This window comes from Polypterus senegalus, chromosome 18, assembly GCF_016835505.1.
Source record: "Polypterus senegalus isolate Bchr_013 chromosome 18, ASM1683550v1, whole genome shotgun sequence".
Lineage (NCBI taxonomy): Eukaryota > Metazoa > Chordata > Cladistia > Polypteriformes > Polypteridae > Polypterus > Polypterus senegalus.
This window is the reverse complement of record NC_053171.1, coordinates 55221768-55237996: the sequence shown is the minus strand read 5'-3', so window position 1 is coordinate 55237996 and position 16229 is coordinate 55221768. Positions and strand designations below refer to the sequence as shown.

Below are 16229 nucleotides of genomic sequence, written 5' to 3'. Positions count from 1 at the left end.
TGGCATCGTATATCTGCAGCAAGCACAGCATGTCTTCTCTGTGCACAGTAAGTTCTGAATCTCCATCGAAGAACTTTAGCAGCACAACGAGGTTCTTCTTCACCCACGTTACACCTCAAAATCTGACGTGGATCTTAACTAGAAAAGAGTGTTAATATTCAATATTGATTTTTAATACAGTGAACCCTCGTTTATCACGGTTAATCCGTTCCAGACTCTACCGTGATAAATGAATTCTCGCGAACTAGGATTCTTTATTTATAAATCGAATATTTTCGCAGTTAGAGTATAGAAAACCTGTTTACGACCTTCTAAATACGTTTTTTTACCATTATTAGAGCCCTCTAGACATGAAATAACACCCTTTAGTCACCATTACACTCGTATTACCCAATATATTAGACAAAATAAGAGAAAATAAGACATATTAGACGTTACAAATATCATATTACTAGACTCACTCGCCTTGTAAGGCTAACGACTTTTATCCTCAATTTTTGTGTGCTCCATGTGTACATCAGGCATGTAAGTGTAGGGAATGAGAACATCAAAGTGTCCATTCATAACATCTCCCGAAAACCTACGTTTTTTTATCCCCTCAAGTGCCTGTCCAAAGTCGTACAATGTCAGCCCAAATCTGTACCGCTAAAGACGGAGTTTCATGCACTAAATAAGCTATAGATGAGAATAAGCAAGCACCATCTCCCCTGATATTGACTACGCGGTGAGGCATTTGCACTCCATCAACATTAATTATTTCCAGAGACATAATTTTGTCTATTTTTCCAGCGCATCGCACAAAAGCAAGGGAACGATGGGAGCACCAGAACTCTGCTCACATCGCGTCACTTTTTACCTCAAGCCGCAAGTAGTAAGTCTGTAATAAGCGGAATACCACTACGCTTTGCACTCATGGGACGGAAGGACAATCCCAAACACTTTTATATAGTAGATTATTGTACTGTACATTTAATTGCACACAACCACTAACCTATGAAGGCATGACCTCAGTAGGAGAGTCTTCAGAGGTGGTGCAGTATCTTCAGCAGGTGCGTTGTTGTCTTCTTCCGCTGAAGGAGTACTAGGAGTAGGCAGTGGGTGTCTGGGTGCGCGGCTGAAGAACATCTTGATAGGCAGTTGCTGGCACTGTCTTTTCATATGCGTGAGGAGGCTTTTGTAGGGTATTGCCATCTTTAATCATATCCAAGAGTTTCACCTTCTCCTGGTAGTAAGCATCTTCCTCCGGCACTTAGTTTTATTGTCAGAAGGCTTAGAAAAAGCAGCACGTTTAGGAGCCATCGTAGGGCTTAGATAAAAGTTCTCAGAAAGCGCATGCGTAGTAACGTAAGCGTGTATGAGAAAAAATCGCGATACAGTGAAGCCGCGAAAGTCGAAGCGTGATATAGCAAGGGATCACTGTACTATCCTTTATTAAGGAACTGATTTGTTCAAACCCTCTTCTTCTATCCCTCCACATCCTTTCCATCAACATTATGCATACTAGATGGCAGCTTTTATTTTACACATCTGGTGGGTGGTTGATCTTGCTGGCTCACGTCAAACAGAGTCTTTTAACTGCTGCTGTTATGAATGATGATGAATTGTTCGCTGATTTATGATTTCCCAAATGTCTCTTAGTTCTTCCCTGAGTGAGTCTTTTAACGGTTCAGCAATGGAGAGCAGTGGGCACTGCTGTTGTGTTGTGACATTTTGTATATTTGATAAATATTTTGTATGTTTTTATTTCTAACTTAGACAAAGCAATGTAAAGAAACCCCCCCTGATTACCAATTCCGCTCGCAGTCTTTAGGACTCAGTCTTGGTGATTTTACAACAGGGTTGGAGGAAAGTGCCTAAAACCTATTTGGCCAGTGATCCTTTGCAGGACTGTCTCAAACAACCCTCACAGGAAAGCCAAATTACCGAGTTGGCATGCATCAGCTTAACAAATGGTATTGAGGGCAGGTGTGAAAACATTGTGTGTCACCAGAATTCTATTGGTCTAAAGTTGGCTTTTTAGTTTTAATTCAAAACCCATTAAGTACCAGGACACGCTGTTGGCTGTAGGGTTTGGACAAAGTTTGTAAATTTGCTTGCTTTACTCCTCCCTATCCTCTTACACGATCATCATGAAGAAGCATCTCTCACACCATTTCCATGTCCTACACAATGAAGAGCACAGCTCAGCAGGCATATTGAAACAGCCATGAGGCCTGTTCTGAAGAAAGCTGACCGCAAATGGAGACCATTTTAAGTATTTAACAAGTCTGTGTGCCGCCTGAAACTACACATATTGTCGCATGACCATTACACCAACAGGGACTTTAATGACATTGCATTCAAATATATAAACTTTAATATGGAATTGGTCCCCCCTTTGCAGCTATAACAGTTTCCACTCACAAGATTTGGAGTATTTCTGTAGGGGTTTGTGCCCATTCATCTTGTAGAGCATTTATGAGGATTTTGTTCCAGTTCATCCCAAAGGTCTTCAATGGGGTTGATGTTAGGGTTCTGAACCGGCCAAACAAGTCCTTCCACACCAAACTCACCTAACCATGTCTTCATGGACCTTGCTTTGTGCACTGGAGCACATTCATGCTGGAATAGAAAAAGGTCTTTCCCCAAACTGTTTTTACAAAGTTGAAGGCATAGTGTTGCCCAAAATGTCTTGGTATGCTGAAGCATTAAGATTGCCCTTCACTGGAATTAAGGAGCCTTGCCCAAACCCTGAACACCAGCCCAATGCCATTATCCTCCTAAAATCCCCAAACTTATGACCCCTCCCCAATTTTCACAGTTGGCAAAATGCAGTCAAGCAGGTAACATTCTCCTGGCATCTGCCAAACCCTGTCTCGCACATCTAACTGCCTAACAGAGAAGCAGGATTCATCACTCCATAGAACACATGTCCACCACCTCATCTGACACTTGGCATTGGACTTGGTGCTGTGAGGCTTGTATACAGCTGCACAGACTTACTTATTGCAAAGGTGGAATCTTATCACAGTTCCACACTTGAAGTCACTGAGATTTTGTTTTGTTTGAAAATGGAGACTGCATGGCTAGGTGCTTGATTTTATGTATCTGTAGCAGTGGGTCCGATTGAAACCCCTGAATTCAATAATTAAGAGGTGTGTCCCAATACTTCTGTCAATATAGTGTACAGGTGCCAGTCATAAAATTAGAATATCATGACAAAGTTGATATTTCAGTAATTCCATTAAAAAAGTGAAACTTGTATATTAGATTCATTCATTACACACAGACTGATGTATTTCAAATGTTTATTTCTTTTAATTTTGATGATAATAACTGACCATTAATTAAAGTCCCAAATTCAGTATCTCGGAAAATTAGAATATCAATTAAGACCAATGCAAAAAAAGGATTTTTAGAAATGTTGGCCAACTGAAAGGTATAAACATGAAAAGTATGAGCATGTACAGCACTCAATATTTAGTTGGGGCTCCTTTGGCCTGGATTACTGCAGCAATGCGGCGTGGCATGGAGTCGATCAGTCTGTGGCACTGCTCAGGTGTTATGAGAGCCCATGTTGCTCTGATAGTGGCCTTCAGCTCTTCTGAATTGTTGGGTCTGGTGTATTGCATCTTCCTCTTCACAATACCCCATAGATTTTCTATGGGGTTAAAGTCAGGCGAGTTTGCTGGCCAATCAAGAACAGGGATACCATGGTCCTTAAACCAGGTACTGGTAGTTTTGGCACTTTGTGCAGGTGCCAGGTCCTGTTGGAAAATGAAATCTGCATCTCCATAAAGTTCGTCAGCAGCAGGAAGCATGAAGTGCTCTAAAACTTCCTGGTAGATGGCTGCGTTGACCTTGGACCTCAGAAAACACAATGGACCAACACCAGCAGATGACATGGCACCCCAAACCATCACTGACTGTGGAAACTTTACACTGGACCTCAAGCAACATGGATTCTGTGCCTCTCCTCTCTTCCTCCAGACTCTGGGACCTTGATTTCCAAAGGAAATGCAAAATTTACTTTCATCAGAGAACATGACTTTGGACCACTCAGCGCCAGTCCAGTCGAGACGCTTCTGACACTGTCTCTTGTTCAAGAGTGGCTTGACACAAGGAATGCGACAGCTGAAACCCATGTCTTGCATACGTCTGTGCGTGGTGGTTCTTGAAGCAATGACTCCAGCTGCAGTCCACTCTTTGTGAATCTCCCCCACAGTTTTGAATGGGTTTTGTTTCACAATCCTCTCCAGGGTGCGGTTATCCCTATTGCTTGTGCACTTTTTCTACCACATCTTGTCCTTCCCTTCGCCTCTCTATTAATGTGCTTGGACACAGAGCTCTGTGAACAGCCAGCCTCTTTAGCAATGACCTTTTGTGTCTTGCCCTCCTTGTGCAAGGTGTCAATGGTCGTCTTTTGGACAACTGTCAAGTCAGCAGTCTTCCCCATGATTGTGTAGCCTACAGAACTAGACTGAGAGACCATTTAAAGGCCTTTGCAGGTGTTTTGAGTTAATTAGCTGATTAGAGTGTGGCACCAGGTGTCTTCAATATTGAACCTTTTCACAATATTCTAATTTTCCGAGATACTGAATTTGGGACTTTCATTAGTTGTCAGTTATAATCATCAAAATTAAAAGAAATAAACATTTGAAATACATCAGTCTGTGTGTAATGAATCAATCTAATATACAAGTTTCACTTTTTGAATGGAATTACTGAAATAAATCAACCTTGTCATATTCTAATTTTATGACCGGCACCTGTATATCAAACACTGGGAAGATATTGGGGTCTGCTATCTGTAAGGATCAACAGGGATCAGGTGCTGATGTCAAATATGGTACTATAAATAGGGTAAACCTCAAACTACACTTGGACCAGCCAATGGTGGTTCAGGAAATGTAACATAGCTACATAATGTCATGTTTTTAGTACTTTTAATTGATTATATTAATAGAGCCTGAATTTTCAATTTATTTTTTATTTTTTAATTTTGAAGACAATACTTTAAAACTTTGACCTTACGAGACCTCCATTGTTGGATCCTGTAGAGGCAGACCTTCATACAGAGGAGGTAGGTAGTCAGGGTTTGGTGATTTGTAGTATATTGACTAGGTTTACAACTTTGGTCAAAGTTAGGAGAAAGCAGGAGTTAAAGGTTTACAAAGTATTATAATTTTAATAGTCTTCTTTTGGAATAAGCATGGAAAATGTTGCATGCAGGCCTTCTGTCATAAGGACCTTCCTGGGTTGGAAGAGTCAAGGTGAGCTCACCAGGTGAGCTCAAACTTTATTTAAGATTGCACTGTGATTGACATATTAACACCTCATTGGTTTAAAGTTGGCAAATTGTTTTAAGTAACTCTTCAAAAACTACATGATTTATTTGTTATTGCTAATTTTACTGATGTTTGTTGCATAATGTATTGAATACATTGATCATTTATACCTCTGTGTCTTGTAAAAGGAATACAGCTTTTGTGCTGGAGGTAATAAGAAACAAGAAAAAGTCTCTGAGTATGTAGCTTTTTTGGAAGCAACATGTGAAAATGGTCAGATTAGTATTGTCAGGTGTACAGAATATATAAGATTATTAGAACCGGATCACTCTGGATCACCAGCTTCTATTTCTAATCTGCCTTTGGGTCTGTTACTTTAAATCACCACTGGGTGCTTGTCTACCCAGGACATTCATCTGTTTTGTGGTTGGAGAGGAGCTGCCACTGTCACGCCCTCCATTACTGTTTATTTGGTATATCTATATACTGAATATAAAGCACAAATATCTGATTACCGTATATAAATAAAAAAAGGCCATGTGCTCCGTGGTTACTCTCTCAGGTGGGCGTTAGCATAGCATAATCTCTTGGACCAATAGCGCGGGTTTTCCACATTCGACTTATACAACCGACATTATAAAATACCAGAAATCATACGGTAAAATCAAGCCCCAATGTATCATCGGGAGAACTTAAACACGAGTATATATGGTACTTGCAAATTAATAGGACTAAAACCTTGAATTTAGTTTTAATGAAAAGCTTATTGGTTCTGGAAATGCAAAAAAAACTTTAGATAGCGGCAAACTGGTGGGCAGAAAAGATTATTGTAATTAAAGCAATGCCCCCACAAGGCCATCTATTGATAATCCTTTAGGACATGGTACATACATGAGTTTATTTTACGTTTACTCAAGGAAAATTTGGGGTCATCTATTAAGCCTGAATTAGTAAATGAAATAAAAAGCATCATCATCTTTTGCTCTATGAAAAATAACTGCTTCGACATTAACATACACATCACATGTGAACTGATGCAATATGAAGAAAGTACATACATACTTCAGCACAGTTAGTACTGAAGTATTTGAGTTCATTTATTAACTCTTCAGGACTCTCAGCCGCCACCATACATCCATCCTCTTTAAAAGGAACAATCATCCTGGTGGTTCTTAGAAACCTTAATGGTAATAAATCTGCTTCAAAATGTAACTGAAGTTGAAGTTACCACTGAATCTTTCATTGGTGAGGATCAGTCTACTAATCACCAAACATTATCTTTTAAAATTAAGAGAAGGCCATTTCTGATTTGCCCAGCCTTTGTAATGACCATCAGCAAAGCTCAGGACAAACATTCAGCACGTTTACCTGTTTTGTTCTCATGGACAGTTTAAAAAAAAAAAAAAAAGCATCATTTATTGAGAAAAACATCTTTAAATAAAACAGCATTACAGTAGTAATATAGTAATTTTCAACCAAAAAGTACAGGAATAAAAATGTCAGAACAGGTTTACAAATATGTGTACCATATGTTCTATTTACATGAAGTTTAATTTTTTTATTAATTAACTCTTATATATGCAAAAGTCTATAGCCCTCTAAAAGAGTTCTATATAAAATAACTATTTATAAAAGGTTGGAAATATCTCAGTGTCAGAGAGAAGGAAATTGGAATTTACCGAAAGGTTGCCACTGGTTATACAAAGAGTACTTACTCCTCATTATGTTGTTCTGCTTTTGGCATTGGAATGTCTGCTAGGGTCAATGTATGCTTGTCTGACTTAAAAATATAGACAAGTCTGTGGCAAATGCATTATAGTTAATGTTTTTATGCTTATGAACAAGTAAGTCAGAAGTAAGAACAGGGAGGTCTAGCACATGAAACACCAACTGCATAAGCAAGTCCTCCGTCATCCAATTTTGTGAGCTTGTTACATTTATTTTGGGCTTTTGGTGGAATATTTTTGTACTAAAATCAAAGACCACCATTATTTGGTGGTGCATTTTCGATCAATATGAACATACGCAATTACTTTCTAGTACAGGTAGTGCAAATGATTAGAGGAACTGCATTCTTACCATCTTCATTAGCACAAGGGCTAAAGTATGGATAGAGTTTTTCTGTAAATGTGTCAATAAAGGTATACAGGTGAGTTTGGGATTCCACATTGAAGAATGACAGTTGACCTTCTTCATAATCGAGAAAAACCCCCACCTTTCGTGGCTTTACATTCAGAGCAAGAAAGGTAGAAGGGGAAGTGAAAGCCCAATACCCACTACCATAGCACAAAGACACAGTCCAATATCCATTTTGAGGACACAGTTCAATGTCTCCTTTTCGGTTGATAGACTCTCTGACAACTCCTAAAATCCAGTCCGTCTTTTCCCCAACCTTCACTTCCCAGTAGTGTCGCCCTGAGGTGAAGCCCTCTTTGCTTAGGACACTGAAAAAAATATCAAATCTCAATGGATTGTCAGGGAGCTCCTGTTCCGCGTCACCATAGCAAACCTCTTTTCCATCTGCTGATAAAGTAAGAGACGGACTAGCTGTATGTGGATCCAGAGTTAGATTCACTGTGAAATTAGAAGACATTATTAAACAAATTGAGAGCAGGCAGATATAAATATACACATTGTTTAACTTCAGTTATGTAATGCTGTTTATACCAACATATCACGTTAAAACAACAGTACACGATGAATGAATCCATTCTTGCATCGGATGGTATGAGGTGACATTTCAACATTATGGACTGTCCTATACAAACAGAAAATGTATATGCTGAACGGTAGAGTTCTGGCTGAGATTGGTACAAAACAGTACAATGGGGTATGATTCCTAGGGTAGAAATCATTATTACATGGCTGGTGCTTTTTTGTTAATTCATTTGAGTGATATATGGCACACATCCTATGGCTGTAAAACTGCCCCAGACCATTATTCCTCCTCCACCCAACTTTGCAGTAGGCATTATGCACTGTGTAGGATGTAGCTTTCTCCTGGCATCTGCCAACCCAGATTTCTCCGTCAGACTGGGAGATAGTGAAACGTGATTCATCACTCCAGAGAACGCATTTCCACTGCTCCAAAGTCCAATGGCGGAATTTTTTATACCAGTCCAGCCAATGCTTAGCATTGTGTACAGCGATTTTAGACTTGTGTACAGCTTTTTGGCCAAGGAAACCCGTTTCCTGAAGTTGTCAATGCTCAGGTTTTGTGTTGAGGTTTCTCCTAGAGGCAGTTTGGAACTCTGCTGAGTGATGCAACAGAGAATAGGCAATTTTTGCATGCTATGTGCTTCAGAATTTGGTGGCGGCAATTTGAGTTTGTGTGGTCTACTACTTTGTGGCAGAGCTAACGTTGCTTCTAGACTCTTCCTCCTCAAAATAATAGCACTTTAAAATTGACCAGAACAGATCTAGCAGAGCAGAAATTTCACATACTGACTTGTGGTGAAGTTGCATCCTGTGACAATGACATGTTTCAAGGCACTAAGCTCTTTAGTAGGACCCATCCTACTGCTGTTTGTTAATGGAGATTGCATAACAATGTGCTTGATATGGTGCAACCGTTAACAAAGGGTGCAGCTGAAAACACCAGAATGCGATAATATGGAAATGTGTCCACATACTTTTGACCATATAGGGCACTGGTGTCAAACTCCAGGCCTGAAGGGCTGCAGCGGCTACAGGTATTCATTCTAACCCTTTTCCTAATCAGTGACCTGTTTTTACTGCTAAGTCACATTTTAATAGCCCTGTTAGAAGGATTCAGTCCTCTGAATTGATTTGTTTCCTCATTAAAATGCAGCCAAACAGAAATGAGACATGAAACAAGCCAACAGATGACCTGCTAAACTGGGGCTTCAAACTCCAACCAGTTTCTTAATGAGAAGCCAATTCTTGCTGTTAATTAAACTCGTTATTTAATTCCGCAGCTTGTTGTTGCTCTCGTTCTGCCACACCTGACATTTCTAAAACTGATTTTCTGTTTTTCATTGAGGATATCATCAAAGTGTTTTGGTGAGTTGAGAGATCAATGTTACTGAGACCTTCACCCTTCTTTATTTTCAGATATAGTGTGATGTGGTGGCTTGTTTTATGTGTCATTATTGTTTGACTGCTAATTAAGGAAAAAAAAACAACTAAAGAGCCTGAGTCAAGTTAATTAAAAGCAGTAATTAGTAGCAGAAACTGGTCACTAATGAAGAAGATGGTTAGAATGAAAACCTGCAGCCACTGCGGCCCTCCAGGACTGGAGTTTGACACCTCTGATATAGGGTATGTCAGGGTTTCCTAAACTTTTTTTGTTGCGACACTATCTTGCCCTTCCAATTTTCTTTTGAGACTGTTTATAACGACAGATCGGTGGAAGGGGATCACCACCCTTGGGAGAATCTCTGTGGCACCCAATGACAGCCGATAGGCAACCGATTCCCAATTAAATACAATGGTGAGTCGCAACCCTATGCAACCTTACAGCGGTGTATGTAGAGTATGTCATAAAGGCTTATGCTTGTCACAATTATAATAAAATGACAAGATGTCTCTCTATTATATAAAAAAATCCTGGGACAAGACAAGACTTTTTAGCCTGGGACGAGACGTGACCTTTTCAGAGAGACATGAGATGAGACTTTGTGCCAAGAGATTTAATCAGGCCAGGGGCCGGAAATAAAAGACAAAGAGTAGATGACAAAGTAGAACGTCATAAAGAGGTTTAAAAATGTTGGTGCGAAACACATAGATTAGAGATAATGAAAGTACTAAAATTCTCAAAGTCTGAAAAATATGATAGTAAAGATCGCATTGCGCAAACACATGGAAATATATTGCTTGGTGAAATAACGGAACAGCGAAACGAGATTGAATATATTGTTCGGATTTAAACTTTAAGTCGGAGACTTGTAGATCATCTAATTCGTGCTGCCATCAGGGAAAAGTAGTGTTTCTTCCCAATGAAGAGGCGTATTCGCGAGAATTAAAAGATTTGTTGTTTGGTGAATGTGAAATCCACATACGCGAGTGGTAGAGACACGAAATGGCTGGGGCATAGTGCAGGCCAGGGGGTTGGCGAGCGAAGTGAGCAGGGGGCAAAGCCCCCTAGTTTATTAAAAATATACAAGACTAATTTGCTTAACAAGTTTACACATAAAATAAATAAATTTGGCACTTAAGCTAATAAGTCTAGTGTTTAAACTAAGGAGCAAAGATTCTTATCTATTATTAATTTTCTAATAAAAATGTGAGCTGCTGTACTAAACTCAAGCTCACTCGCAATCCACACTCGTGTCTATTTTAATTAAAGGACCAAATAAAGATGTCTGAACTCTTTCACTGATAATTTCTGCCAAAGATGTGCCCTTGCTTTTTTCCACCCCAAGTTCAGCCGGAGTATACTTGTATGTCTACTGTTCTTCTCCATGCACAGGGTAACTCCTCAGATTTATTTTTCACAGTTTGTTATTCAACTTTATTGAATGTAAAAGCAAACACTCCAGACATCACTCTTTTCTCAAAAGTGTGCATATCCACGATCTAGGAGTGGGACGTTTAATCACAAGATCTCAAAGCTTTAATGAAGGACACTGTTATTGCACATTGTCCTGTTACCATATGATTGATGGTGTCACTGAAACACTGGGAGTAGTGTAACTTCTTCAAAATTGTGAGCTATCTCAGATGTTATAAAAGGGCACATGAAACTACTACTCCTTTTTCATACAGAGATGATATTGAATTAAATATGAAGTTGAATTAATTGTGAAGTCCAGAAATAGGAAAATGCTATCAGGATTGTGGGAACATTGTGTCCTGTAACCTGACAATATACTCTATTCTTCAGTAGTGGAATGTATAATGTGTCATTAATACCGTAGACAAACTCCCTAAACCCCTTTATAAAATGTCCTTTTCACTTAGTCTTGCTCCAAACGCACATTCCTGAACCCTGAATTGATCCATTTTGTTTCTTAGTACTATTATTCCCCAAATACCAATTGTAAAAGTATTAATCTTTCACACTACCTCACAGAAAATGTCCCCCTTGCATTAAAAATTTGTCACGTAATCTTTCATTTATAATCAGTGCTATTATGCCAACAAATTGCATCTTTATTTCATTGTGGAAAACTGTGACACATACTAACGTACACTTATTGCAGCCATTTCAATAACACTTTATTACATAAGATGCACCCGTCGGATTGAAACTATGCATCAGAAAGGGGCTGAGATTCTTCCACTCACTGTCTTGTGCATTCATTGCTGCTATTATTTCTGCAAACCACCAAATGTCACCACTTGAAACCCTGTAAATTTGGATCTTTTTCGCGGACAATCAAGAAGAAGTTGCTAATAGGGTTTTGTCTGCCCATCACTACCCGTCTGTTTATAGTATGTTGGCACACACACTTTCTCAGGTACCTTAATATTCTGTGTAACAGGACACTACAGCTAAACTTCTGTAATGCTTAGAAAAGCTATTTTTTAGATTGGCCAATTTGCCAATTTACAGAAAACCAATCTAATTGTTTGGGGTAAAACTTTGGGTTCGATTGATTGAGCGGCATATCATTGACAAAAAGACACTGATGGAAACTGAATGATGCTGCATTGCAGATATCAAATGTTTATAGAAATATCTGGAGTTGTGACTATTTTGCCACTAAACTGCGGTCATGACTGATTTATTAGTGCCCCTTGGAGGTTTTATTGATTGATTTATTGAATCATTTGATGCCTGTGTTACCTCTCTTTCCTATCTGAAGTGATGTAGTCCACTGCACTCATTAAACACTCAGTGTGTGCCAAGATACTGCCTGTAAGAGGGAGTGACAGTACCTAAAACAGGGACACAAAATGTGTCCAAGAAAAATTTTTGTCCATGAAGAATTAAAAGCAAGCTGAGTACAAGACCAGAGACTGCACAACGTCCTTACCTAACAAATGGATGTAAGCAGGGAAGTTATGTAAGTCTACACAAATGTACCATAATAAAGGCATTATACGAGGGGTGATCAATAATTTATCTACATGAGTATTGTATATTTGCGTTACAAATCTGAACTTGTCACTAGAGATCAATATGTCTCTTGGTATGCCACACATGCAGTTTGATGTAATTTCCTATCAAGCACTCGGAGAAAGAATGGCAGACAAATCTACAGGCAAGTCAACTAAGAAATTGATAGAATTTGAGCAGTTTTGCATCATTAAATACTTTACAAAGGTAGAGAGGAAGAAAAAGGAAATCCATGAGTGGTGGAATGCTGTGTGTGGTGATGATGCACCTTCGTACTGTGGCGGACGGCCGGGACCCATGCCTGGCCAGGACGCCCCTTTGGCACTAGATCCAGGAGAGCAGCCATGGGATGCACATTACATCCCCCAGAACACTTGGTGGCAGCCCCCCTGGGTTGCATCGGGGCCACAATTACGTTACACCGGAGCTCATCCATGTTGGGCTCCATGGCCACTGCCAGGGAGAGCTGCGTGGCTTAATGAGCCTGTGTGGGCTGGAAGTGCAGCCTGAATTAGGTTAATTATCACCTGGAGCACTTCCAGGTGGGCTATGAAAGAAGCTAGCAGCCACCACTCCAGAACCCAGAGTCGGGAGAACGCTTGCTGGGAGGAGTGGTGGTGAAGAGTGGAGTGTGTCTTGTTTTGGTGCTTTGCTTTATTTCGTTTGGTGTGCTTTTGGGACTTTGTACTGCCTCTGGGACACGGGGAAGACGTGCCCCACAGGTGAAGAAAAATAAATCTTTTTGTTTAGTTTTCACATGCCTCCGCTGTCTGTCTATGTCGGGTCAAGTGCCTATATAGCACCTTTCACAGTAGCCTACTATAAGATGAAGTTTTGGGTCAAGCAATTTTAATGGGGTCAATCCATGAGTGGTGAAATGCTGTGTGTGGTGATGATGCACCTTGATATTATAAGAAAAAGTTTTGGGTCAAGCAATTTTAATGGGGTTGAGTGAATGACCCCACTCATGGTGCATCCGGTGGAGACATCTTGACAAGAAATGTGCCAAAAAGTGGAGGCTATGATAATGGATGATAGTCATTTTAGGGTTAGTATTATACCCCAGGTAGGCTTTTCAGTTGCCGCAGTTTACAAATCATCCATACTTAACTGAGGATGTCAAAGGTCAGCTTCCAATGTGTTCCCCGAATGCTGACAAAGGATCAGAAAGCACGTCACCAGGAATTCAGTCAGAAGAACTTGGTACCTTTTTAGGGAAAGTGCCACTGAGTTTTTGTCATGGATTGTTACTGAGGGTGAAACGTGGGTCCATGACCCTGAAACCAAACAAGAGAAATCATAAGAGGTCCCCAACCCACAAGGAATTTTGTGTGCAGTGGTCAGTTTTCTGGGGTGCAGAAGGGTGTTCTGCTGTTGAAATTCATGCCACAGAAGTCCACCATCACTCAAGAAACCTATGCTTTTACAATGAAGTCATGACATGAAGCCGTCAAACAGAAATGTTGTGGTAAATTGTCAGTAGGCATGTTATTGCTTCATGACAATGCAACATGCCACAAATCCCAAATGTCAGAGGCTGCCATCAGGGAATGTGGGACATTGAGTTTAACCACCTATACTGTACAGTCCAGACATGGCCCACCATGATTAATTTCTCTTTCAAAGCTTAATGAAATTCCAATGTGGACCATGTTTTCTCAATGATAACCTCAATGAGACAGTAATGGGTTTTCTGGGGGATCAAGATGAGCCCTCCTATTTCAAAAAGATTAAATTATTGAAGGGAAAGTGGACCACGTGTGTTGTAGTCAAGGGGGATTACATTGAAAAGTAATGAGGGGAGTTTGTCCAACTGTTTTTATTTTCGTAGTCCGTTAGATAAATTACTGAACATCTTTGTAGCCAGACCTTATGTTACCTCTCAGTAAGGCTCAAGTCATTGAAGTATACAAAGGACACAGGGGAGGGATCAGCACTGCACTCTGATTTTTCTAAGTACTCAACTCTAGTTGAGTAATTGTAGGATATGCATGGCTGGTAAAAGTCATGGAAGTGATGCCCATGACAACCCTAAATCTTGTGTTTTATGTGTCAAAAGTTTCCTCTATAAGAGTGACTGTAGGTGTGTGAGCTGGATATAGTTCCCCATGCTGTCACTTTTCAGGGCTCAGTCACTGATGATTACCAATTAAACTAGCTTCCTGTGTTGTAATATACTAGGGAGTTAGCCACCTGCTCACTTTGCTTGCCAAACACCCCCCCCACCACCACCCGGCATGCACTACGTGCCAGCCACATCGCATCTCTGTCACTCACGTTGTGAAGAGGGGGGCTGAACGCACCCCAAGGAGACATGGTCGCTCCTCCGAAACCCCCACTTAAACGGTGATACAATGGGAAACAAGTTTTGTTTTTGTTTTTTTACCTCCTCTTTGCTCGATCAGCTGTTGGCTTGTTGCTGCTGCCGTGCTGCGTGATCTGCATCTCGCACGGCACTTCGAACATTTAAAAGCCTGTACAGCAGCTGTCCTACTCCACTTGTCTTTTATTTCTGGCCCCGGGTGTGGTTAAATCTCTTGGCACAAAACCTCATCTTCCGGAATGTGAGTTCTTGATATTTTAGTTTATAATTTAAAAACTGAATAAGAGTCTGAAAATCTAACAAAATCACACTAAAGTTTGATAAATCCTGAAAAGAATGATACCAAAGATATATATGTCAGTTTTAAAATAAGCCAATTTAAAGCGTGACAAAAAATATGACATAAAAACGTCACATAAAATCATTGCACAAAATCGTTGCACTTTTAGGCTTAGAATTTTATATATAGAATTTCTTATCAAAAAATTGTTTCCCTTCTGCAATCATACTGCCATTTATTTTTTGCATCTCCAAACTGTTTCAAATTTGAAACATATTCTTGATTTACTTTTAATAACCTGCTGAGGCAATTTTTAGATACTGTATTCCAGCAGCTTCCCAGACCAATCTCGACTGTTCCTATTACTTCAAAAGCAAGGATATTCCCAGACAATACCTTACACAACATTGCATCACAGTGTATATACTGGATTATCTTTGTCCCTATTTAGCCTGATAAAGACTCAACGTTTTTTAAAATGGTAGCAATCTGTTGGTCTCTTCCAAAAAAATTGGTACAAACAGTACACAGCTCAGTATTTCAACAGGTTTGGACAATCATTAAGTGATGTCACTGTATATCCCATGAGCTCCACATAAGAAAATGCGTTAGTGTGATATCTGGGTTGCAATTATTTTTGGACTGAAGATATGCTGTTACTCATAGTCTGAATAATTAAGAAGAGTGTACCTGCATATTTCTGCATCCGGGCCATGTCTGTAAATTAAGAAAAAAGAAGATTGGGCCTATATTTGGAATCAAAAGAATATACATTATATAAAAAGAAAGAAAATACGGAAACTGGACTGGTCACAAGAAGAAACTCAATTACTTGGAATGTTAGAGATCTTTACATAAGGACATGCACATACCGACCTGCTTCTGTTGTTTTTTCCAGTTTGACTCTGAGCACGTCTGAGAGTTCACCAAATGCTTTTCTATAGATGCCCAGCAGTAGGTCACTGTCAACAGATGAAGTAACAGGATCGGGGTCTTGACTGTTCGAAGGTTCACATACAGATTGTTCCTTCTGCATAGAAAGAAAATACAAAGAGTACAATCTCCACCAGGATAATAGCTTGATATATGTAAAACAATTGTGTGTGTAAGACTCAGGCACTCTTCTTTATAAGTTGCTCAATTTATTTTATTGGCTCTTTCTGAACTTCTCCATTTAATTAGGGAAGGAGTGTCCACTTTCATCTCACAGAAACTTTTTCTTAGTGAATAATAATTTAATTATGAATCCGATTTATTTATATTTTTTTTAAGCAGGAAGTAACTCAAACCCATTGTGTCAAAGTTGTCTCGTGTCTACACCTTTTCTATAATTTT

General features: G+C 39.6%; 1 protein-coding gene across 1 annotated transcript in view; it reads right to left on the bottom strand.

The window, feature by feature from the left end:
* Positions 1-5976: 5976 nt before the first annotated feature.
* LOC120519070 (E3 ubiquitin-protein ligase TRIM39-like) overlaps positions 5977-16229 on the bottom strand; it is a 32241-nt gene continuing 21988 nt past the window's right edge. Inside the window, exons 7-9 of the mRNA XM_039742159.1 lie at positions 15771-15924; positions 15585-15611; positions 5977-7841 (exon numbers count right to left, since the gene is read on the bottom strand). Coding sequence (XP_039598093.1) covers positions 7297-7841; positions 15585-15611; positions 15771-15924 — 726 coding nt within the window. The 3' untranslated portion in view covers positions 5977-7296. The remainder of the gene's footprint in view (positions 7842-15584; positions 15612-15770; positions 15925-16229) is intronic.